This window comes from Lepisosteus platostomus, chromosome 22 (assembly GCF_059453375.1).
Source record: "Lepisosteus platostomus isolate fLepPlt1 chromosome 22, fLepPlt1.hap1, whole genome shotgun sequence".
NCBI lineage: Eukaryota > Metazoa > Chordata > Actinopteri > Semionotiformes > Lepisosteidae > Lepisosteus > Lepisosteus platostomus.
Window position 1 is genome coordinate 14,312,151 of NC_142632.1, and position 9,507 is coordinate 14,321,657.

The 9,507-nt window shown below is 40.6% G+C and overlaps 1 protein-coding gene across 7 annotated transcripts; it reads right to left on the minus strand.

Annotated features, from left to right (window-relative positions):
• Positions 1 to 155: 155 nt before the first annotated feature.
• cenpv (centromere protein V) lies at positions 156 to 6,887 on the minus strand. 7 transcript variants are annotated; one of them, XM_088616193.1, is made up of 7 exons: positions 5,652 to 5,698; positions 4,909 to 5,050; positions 4,411 to 4,666; positions 2,992 to 3,090; positions 2,200 to 2,269; positions 1,292 to 1,406; positions 156 to 455 (listed from the first exon to the last, which is right to left on the minus strand). In XM_088616193.1, exons 3-7 carry the CDS (start codon positions 4,491 to 4,493, stop codon positions 325 to 327), a joined length of 498 nt encoding a protein of 165 aa, XP_088472319.1. In that variant the 5' UTR covers positions 4,494 to 4,666; positions 4,909 to 5,050; positions 5,652 to 5,698; the 3' UTR covers positions 156 to 324. The 7 variants fall into 7 exon arrangements, with proteins under 7 accessions (XP_088472319.1, XP_088472323.1, XP_088472321.1 ...); XM_088616197.1 differs by having other exon boundaries at positions 4,909 to 5,015; positions 5,652 to 5,697; XM_088616195.1 differs by lacking the exon at positions 5,652 to 5,698 and adding an exon at positions 5,536 to 5,647 and having other exon boundaries at positions 4,909 to 5,015.
• Between the last annotated feature and the right edge of the window lie 2,620 nt (positions 6,888 to 9,507).

Genomic DNA, 9,507 nt, shown 5'->3' on the forward strand with positions numbered 1-9,507 from the left:
GTTATGTTGCTACCAGAGTGAAAAGCATACAATTCTTTTCATTACTGAAATTCTCTTCCTCATTTTCTTTGAAAAACAATCACATGGCCTTAAGCAAACAGCTTAGAGTAAATGTTAGAAATTGTATTATAATCCTGGAAAAAAAACAATACAAGTAATTAAGGGTTGTAGTTTAATTACAGAGTTCTTAGCTATAGGTAACCCTGTCTTTTCAAAATGCAAGTTTCCCTAGATTTAAATGTCCACCTTTTAGTGTGTTGTTCTGAACTGTCTGCAGATGCTTGTGTTCCAGTGACGTCCACCAGAAAGCAGACAGCTCCACTGTCACTGCCTGGGAATGGACATGCTCCTTATCGTCTGGTGCAGTTCCATGCTCTCCTCCCACTTCTCTCCACAGAAGTCCTCCACTGTCACACTACGCACTGTCCCTGGGTCCAGACAGTGGGGTGCCACTCCTGGGAACAAAGTATTATCTTTATTAAAAAAATAAATTGGACAAACCTAAACTATTTTGCAAGAGTTCTCCAGTGAGTATTAAACAGCAGTTCTTGGAAACAATACTTTGTCCTGCAAATCACAGGCTGAGGCATCCAAGCTTCCCTTGGATGAGCTGGCCCTGTTACTGCTGACCCCTGGGAAATCCTAGCTGCAGTTAGCAAGTGACACAGCCCCTATACATATATACAAACCTGTTCATGCACCTCAACCAAACCTGAACTGCAGGTGGAAATCTATTTAAAATTTAAACAGGAAGTCTTCAGAGCCTAGAGACTTGGCTTAGCCGTTAACTTTAAAAAAAAAGTTATCGTACCCCACACATTTTAATACATCACAGATTACACAACCCTGCACACAAGATTCGGAGCCAGCTGGAGCTGAAGAGTATCCCTCCCAGAGGTGGGGGCCTGCATGTGCCCACGAGTTCACAGGGGTCGCCATCTCACCAGAGAGAGCCCTGCTGACTAATCCCACCCTGTCCTTGAGACTCCCAAATCTGTGCCACTGTTTGGCAGAATCCCGGGCACAGCTGGCTGATGGTATATTCCAGGCTCGAACCCGCGGCATCTGGAGCACAGTCCCACTCAGAGCACATCTGAAGCCAAAATCTAGCTTTCGAAAAAGCTTTCTAGTTTCCCCATTTTCTACCAGTGTCGTTAGAAAACCAGTGTTTCTCAAGCTTCCAATAATAATTCCACTTTCAGGAAAATGAGCCTTTTTTTAAATGGTAACCACCTCTTGGAGAAATGGAGTTCTTTATAGGCACCGGCCAAAGCCGATATTTATTCCTTACCATATCCATCAGGGTTGGATCGTGGGGTGTAGAAGCTCTGAACCCCGCAGGTCTTGCAGAATGTATGCTTGGCAGTGTGAGTGTTGAAAGTGTACGTGGTTAAATTATCCCACCCCTGCAGCACAAACATAAAATAATCCTAACCGTAAGGAAATTGCTCCTTGACAAATCATTTGACTACAATTTCCAGAATCTAACACTGATTATCACACTGGCCTACCCAGCCAGTAAAGAAAATGTACAAAGCGCAGGTTGGACTCTGGCCAGATGTCACTAGTTCTGATATGAGTCAGTTGTGACTGGAATTGCTGAAGCAGCAGTAGACAACATGATGGGGGGTGGGAGTGAGCCAGGGTAGTCTCAGAGCAGCAGTGTGTTCTGCGACTCGCCGGGTATCTGCAGGCCTTGCAGTGACAACTTCTTGAGATGCACATTTCCCCCAGCAGGCACTGGGGAGCTTGAAGTATATCAATATGTGAATGGCTCTGGCAGGTGTGTGTGTTGGAGGAGCAAGTCTATGGATCTCATTCCCTTCCAACCCTGTGTCATTGTTGGAAAGATGAGTCTTAAAAACAAGTGGCAAATCAACATTAGGTTGGTATATAATAATAAATGTCATTATGGGTACGTGTTTAGATCCCAATCACTATTCTCTAAAATAGAGGAAACATTAACAGCTCATTTAAAAGCTCTCTGGCTTTTTCTTGATACGTCTAGAAAAACGTGTTACACACTGAACAAATCTCTCCTTCAGAATGGGAAGTGGGTATCTGAGGAAGATGTTGCATTTTCTTTAGATCAACGTTGTCCAGTCCTGGTCCTAAATGGCCAAACATTACTAATGACACCTACATTGAAAATGCTTCTCTGAGTATTATTTGAATTGCACCTTCTGAAAAGAAGCCTACCTTTAAGAGACTGAATTGTGACGATGGTACGATGAAGTGTCGATTCTGTTTCTTGGTGCAAATACTGCAGCTAGGGAAAGGAGCATATAAAATTTATATATACAAGAGAAGGAAGCCTTGTGTCGCGAGATCAAAAAATTAGTACATCCATTCTTCCACAACATGTCTGAAACCAACAGGACTGTGCTAGTTTCTAACAGTTATCAAGCACCTTGTACTGCTACATACCATGGTTTAGCTGAATTCAGTCCTTAAGGGTTTTATGAATGTGCACCATCTGCAAAGGATGCAAGGAGACCAGGTGGTCCAGTGGTTTCGGATGTATTTTTTTTTAGGAACTACCATACATATGCTTTTAATCTGGGGTGCTCTATCAGCACAACGGTACTTAAATTAAAAGAAATGTTTTGTCACAAAAACTTCTATGCAGCACACTTTTACTAAGGCTACTACTGGTTTCTATAGATCATCCAGGTGGATGCTGCACATTGGTGGTGGTGGAGGAGAGTCCCCATTACCTGTAAAGCGCTTTGAGTGGAGTGTCCAGAAAAGCGCTATATAAGTGTAAGCAGTTATTATTATTATTATTATTATTATTATTATTATTATTATTATTATAGTTGGACACTCAAAATTAAAGACCACTGGTACATTGCTTAAAACACAAATGACCTAGACCTACAGTCAACAGGCTTGAAACACTAAGCTCTGAGCTACAGGTCTCACAGCAATGGAAAGGACTATCAGGTCTCAGTAAGAAGGAATGTTTTGCCGTGTTAAAATAGAACTTACTTGCAGTTGAAGACATTCAGATCAGGGGAGCTCCACACCTCAAATCGCACGGCGCCGCAGTGACAGCCACCCGTGTGCTTCACAAGCCCAGAGTTCTCACTGTGGACAAAACCAGACAAACACAACAACAATATAAAACGCACTACTGTACAAAATTTGCAGACTTTCGGCATTGCCTCACTCTTTTCATAGAATTCTATAATGGTCTTCTACTGAAACTTGAAACATTTCATTTGAGTGAAACAGTCAATCACCATAGATCTCTATTTTGTACTCCAACAAGTAGCCTTTTAAATGTATGGATGGGGGAAATAAATTGATGAGGATGATGAGGAACGCCTGAAAGTTAGTCAATTAGAATTGGTTTACTGGTTAATGTAATGGATTACAGCACTTTATGTTGGCTACACAGGTACAGTATAAAAAGAAGAAGCATTAACAGCTCATTTAAAAGCTCTATCAGTTGTTCTTTACAAATATAGAAGAACGGTACAGGCTATGTTTTAAAGATTCTGATCAATGTGAATTCAAGATCACTAAATTACAAACTAGAGGTAACAGTTGCTGTAATCAGATCAAATAGTCTCAGTAGGCATCACTCATTCTGGATATATTGTAGCCTATAACATACTGTAGTTACAGTTTGTTTTATACATTACCTGTAAGGTCAATTGTAGGAAAAAAAAAAAGTTTAACAGAGGGATCATTCTTCATGGCTATATTATCCATATAGCTTGGCAAATAATCAAGTACATATGCACTGTGTTTGTGAAAAAGATTATTTCCAGTTACATCTGGAACACTAGACTGTGTGGACACAGATGAGACTACTGGTTATCACTCAAGACTTGAAACTGGAAAGTTGTGGGTTCAACACCCAGGTGCTGTTGTACAGTTGAGCATGATACTAAGATGATCTAGCAAAAACCCCTGCTGTATAAATAGGTAAGAATGTACATTTCTGTATAGAATCATTAGCCAAACAAGTTGATAATCAATTTCTCCTTGGCCTAGACAGCAGGATTGTCCTAGGAAAAGTGTTACATAGGTCACTCTCTGCCAGGGTTTGTGTAGGAGAGAGAAGTTCTTCGAGTACAAAGCTTCTGTCATCTATCAACACATGTTACTGTTCTAAGCTGAATATCCAAATAGAGGTGGGGAGCCAAACTCCAGTTCTCAGGCGCCTCAGTCATGCAGCAAGTATAGGTCCGTCTACATCTCCAGCTTCTCATGAACTAGGAAAGGCTTCAACCCCATAAGTTCATCAGGGCAACTAATGAGTTAAATTAAGGAATGAAGGGCCCAGTAGCAGAGAACACCAGAAGCCTTCTGGCCCTGCAGGACTGCAGTTTTGCAGGCCAGTACTTGAATATTAAAACAGTTATCCGATTCATTTGCTTTCTTTGTAGTTCACATTACCTTGTCATTTTTTTTTTCGGGTTCTGCCATAAAAGGACGGTTAAGCACATTTCACGAGGAATGACCCAAGAACACAGCGTCATGGAGCAAAACTGTGGCTTAACCCGCTTGGCTGAGGGACAAGGAGACCAGGACCGCCATGAGAGGAATGGATTGTCGGGAGCAATTGCTAATTACTGACAGCTGAGTCCAATTGAGCTTGGTTGTTAGTCATCCCACCCGAACTTCTATTATAAACTCCATTTCGTCAATGCAGCTGGACGAAAAAAACACACCAAACCTTACTTGTATATTTTATTTTACATTAATAGATAACAGTTAATGAAAAATAACTCAGTTAAAAGTACAAATGACCTACCGATTTGCAAAAAATCTCCCAACAAACAGAAAAAAAACTGTTCCTATTAAAACAAATACGGGGCATGCTTTCTACGAGCAAATTAGAAATATTTGTTGCATATCGCAAATTAAATATCTCATGTATGTTAATAACATTACCTCATTTCCTTCTCTCCGTGGTCTAGTACACGCTTGTAATGCTTACAGCAGAAGAGTAAACTTCCGGATCTAAATCTCGACAGTCCCGCGATACTTCACGTTATAGTCTATTGTGGAGGGGGGCGATATACATAGTTCCCTACTACAAGCCAAAGAGAACGAGCAAAACGTATACAAACAGTACCTGCACGAATTTAGTCGAGTAAAACTGAAGCCACCGCTAGGCTCGTATATTAATTTAAAACCGTAGTATGTCAATGTGTACAAAACTTCAGATATACTAAAAAATAATTCCTTAAATTCCTTCCGGATTTTCAATGGAAGAGGAACAAATAACATGAGTGTTATCACTAAATACAATAACACGTGTTCAATATTGCATATTAATCAAGACCTTCAGTTATTCTTTGCAGTTATTTTAGAATATCATTGTACCCCAGCTCGATACCCGTCTTCAACTGCTGAAGGTGTTTTTTTTTTTCATTAGTCCCCAAACTAATTACAAGTGGTTTTGGAAAAATGATCTGTTCCCTCTTCCTCAGCGCGTAGCTATTTCAACACACCAAGGAAGAAAACACAGCAGACTTATTCTACTGTAACTGCAGTTTCTCAAGTTCAAATACTAACCGTATGAATGGTTTGCCCCCTTCTGGTGAATTTATTAACTGCAGGTTTAACCTATTTGTCCTATTTCTTAAAACTCTCTATATTGAAAATCACCCTTACTAATAATAATTGCTTACATTTATATAACGCTGTTGCATTGAGTTGGATTTGGGTCCTGCATCTGCTAATGACTTCATTTTGACTCAGAAAGCCCCAGCACACCCCATTCAAGAGCTGACTTTCTGTGGGATCAGCAAGCACGTGCAACATTGCAAAGGGATGACCACAGCGTGCTCTGTTGACAAACAGCTGTTGCTGTACTCCCTGTGCGATCTGCCTGGGCTCCTCAAAATGTAACAACATCCGTGATCGACAGAGCCGCCCACACAGGACCCATTACACAAGCCTTACAAACCAGTGACCTAGAAAATATATGAGGACAAAGGTGACATTTATGTTTATTGTTTTTAAGTAAGTTAATGATGAAATATGATCTGTTTTTGAAATGTCTCTACCCATTAACACCTTTTTTCATTCTTCACGGAAGTGACTTACGATATTGCAACTAGCTAGAGGTAGCAAGAACTTATTAATTATATAAATAAACTGTTCATAATCATCCCAGCAAATACTCCAGCACAAGGTGATCTTTTGTCAGATGTTAAACAACTACACTTCATCATGAAGATCTGTCTTCTGTGTAAACATCAAGAGAATTGATTGGAAACTGTTGGGAAAAGTTCAAAACAGGCACAACGGCAGAGAAAGTCTGACAAAGCTGTAAAGATATGAAACTAAATACTACTGAAAATGTGTACTTTATCCACTATAGTCTTCCTCTCTCTCTCAGCTGAGTTATCACAGCAAAAAGCCACTCCTCTAAGCCCTTGTTTTTCAGGCGAAGGAAAGGCAAAGTTCAGCTTTAATCAGATCATTCTCTAGTCCTTGTGTACACTAGCACTTATCCTGATTAAACCAGGTCCAGCAGTCAAGCACAAAGGGATTTTCATTAAGTGTAACACATATAAAACAAATCACATTTTAAACCTGTTAACTCTAGACTGCACCCGATGACCCAAAACTCTCCTACAGTCATGGGACTGTCAGCTGCTACTTGCTGAAATTCACTACAGGCGGAGACGTACTGGAAATAAGAAAAAGTGCCACACTGGTTAGCATTGCGGCCCACACTGGGGTGCCATCTGTGTGGAGCGTGTATGTTCTTCTTGTGTGCTCCAGGTTCCACCCACGGTACAAAGACATGCTGGTAGGTTAATTGGCCTCCGGGGGAAAGTGTGTGCGTGTTTGTGTGTGTCTGCACTGTGATGGACTGGCATCCCATCCAGGGTGTACCCTGCCTTGCGCTCATGGCTTGCCAGGACAGACTCTGGCTCCCCCAGGAACCTGAATTGGATGAGTAAGAAAGGTCTAAATCCTCATGCAAATAATATATATAGAGAAAAAAAAACATTTTTATTGTAACTGGATTATCCGCACAGGTGCTACAGTATAGTTGGCTTACAGTTCATGTCTTAGACAAGCCATTCAATTATAGAAGTGCAAAGTATAAATAGGTTTGTACAAAACTGAACCCTGACAGCTCAGCCCCACAGTGTGCATGACGTGGCCTGGCAGACAGCTCAGGCACAAAGTGCAGGGGCACAGGACAGGCTGCACAGATACTGAAACGGATCTTGGGTAACCAGTGCTGCCGATTGCATCAGCTTGCATCAGTCCTCGATGAACGCAGCCTGCTCTCTGAGCAAGCCCAGAAAGGCTGTGTCGCTTCACATTTAACACTCCTCTGCATCTTAATTGAAAAAGTGTGTGAAGGCCGCAAATTGTTGAAAACAGAATAATGTGAAACAGTGATAAGTACCCCACCCAAGGAAAGAAATGCGGGACAAAGCTGCAATCACAATTAAAGAGGCAAAATCAGTTCAGACATGTTTGTTTTGTTGTGTTATATTATTTCAAGGTTCAAGGTGTAATTCTTAAATTGATGATGTTGTCAATCTGATGTTGATGTAAGATGATGACACCAATCCTGTCTCCCCCCCCACCCCCCTCCTCATTTATAGTCACAGCTTTATCAAGTATCGCTAAAAATGTCCCTTCTACTGGCTCCAATTATTAACTAATCACGTAGAGCCAAAAGGAAGGCAAGCATTACAACAATATGCAGATATTCTCAAACTATTTGTTTTTAGTTAGTGATATATTTTCCATATAGGCACATGTATATCAAAAGTAATTTGACAGAATTATTAAGGGATTAAAAATGTCTTATGAACTGAAGGTGTGGTTCAGCAGTCATTGCATTTTTTTATCAGCACAAGACTTCCTAAGGTCCTGTCTTAATGAGCCCCTGCATTTATATAGAAAATAACTGGTTACTCTATGCTGATTATCATGGCACTTATATCACATCATCTGCTGATAATGTTGACGTACAGTATATTGTTGATCAGCACAGTCCCAGTTTAACCCCCCATCAGAATTACTTCCCATTTAGTTAGTGTAAAACATCAAAGCTAAAGAACATTTTTATACAAGATGGGCTTTTACTGCCACTTGTTGTACAATTAGATCTTTTGGGGCTTTTGGGCTATCATTCCATTTGTTCTGAAAATACTCATAGTCTGCACATCACCTGATCATCATGAGCGCCTACAAACAGCACAAACAATGAAACTCAACACATGTGTTTGTATTCTGTTTGTGCTGGTTTGTCTTACTATCTGCTTGTTGCCTAGGTGATGACTAGGAGGATACAGTTGTTACCATTGTTTCAACACACCAGTAATACTGGTTTACCCAGCATATCAAGAGTGAAGAGGTTTGTTAGGTAAGCAGGTTTTGGTCACAGCTGTAGTTTCATGGAAACATAACAGACAATGAATGAGTTTTTTAGAGGACTTCCTGGAAAAGAAGAAGCGGGTCGAAAATGACTTTCAATCTCCCCTTCAAAAACCCCCCAAATTACCCATTTCTGCCTTTCAGTTAGATGTCTTCTACAACTAGTTGAGAGCCTTTAAGATCATTTAAGATCATTATTGTCTGTAGAGATAAAATAAATGTCAAAAATGGAGCATTTAGGTCAAACAAGTCTCAATTTATTGATATCAATTTACGGTGATCATCTGAGGAATCAACTACACCCTAAAATAGACTAAACCAGACTCCTACTCTGCCTGTCCCCCTCCAGGTAGTTAACCAATATGACTGAGAAGGAAAAGAGAGTCCAAGGGACCCAAAAACCATGTTTTCCTACACTTGCATTCAAGGAACATGACTAATTTTTTTTCCAACCTTATCACCTGACATCCGATTCCACCAATAATCCTTCCAAACACAAACTTCAAACAGCTATAGAAGTTCAAGTTTATTGTCGTTATATATGGTATAAGAAAATGGTTAGAAAATGAATAAATGGATGGATGATGTAAAATTTATGAAGCTTGTTTTCAGTACATCTGCAGCTTGTTTTAACCATTACATACCACAGATTGAGATGGCTGGATGGACAGATGAACTCCTGACCACTCGAGTTGCAGCCTGGACCCTCTGTCCATTACTCCCAGTGCCCCCCTGTGGTGGTGGTAATGTTCTTGGTTGTTTCCTCATTTTCCATCCAGGAGTCACATGACACTTGGCACCTGACAGCAAAAAATACTGTAGGTTCAGAAGGCCATGCCTGACCTACTTCAGTTTCAGACTAAACCAGCTGTCTGCATGCATCTATGAAACAGCTTGCCATCTGTCTGAGCGCAGGCAAGACATTGCTTTCTATAAAAGGCACTGGATTAGAGTTAAGGTCTAAGGCTGAAGGGTAAGGAACTGTTCTGCTATGAGTACTATTGCTTCAGCACAAATATTTTCAGGGTTGTTGTGTCAAAAAGGGTGAAGACCAGTTATATAACTAAGATCTAGAAGGTGCTAGCTACTTGACCAAAATCTCTGTGCTGAGTCCTGAACACTGCAGAGATTCCT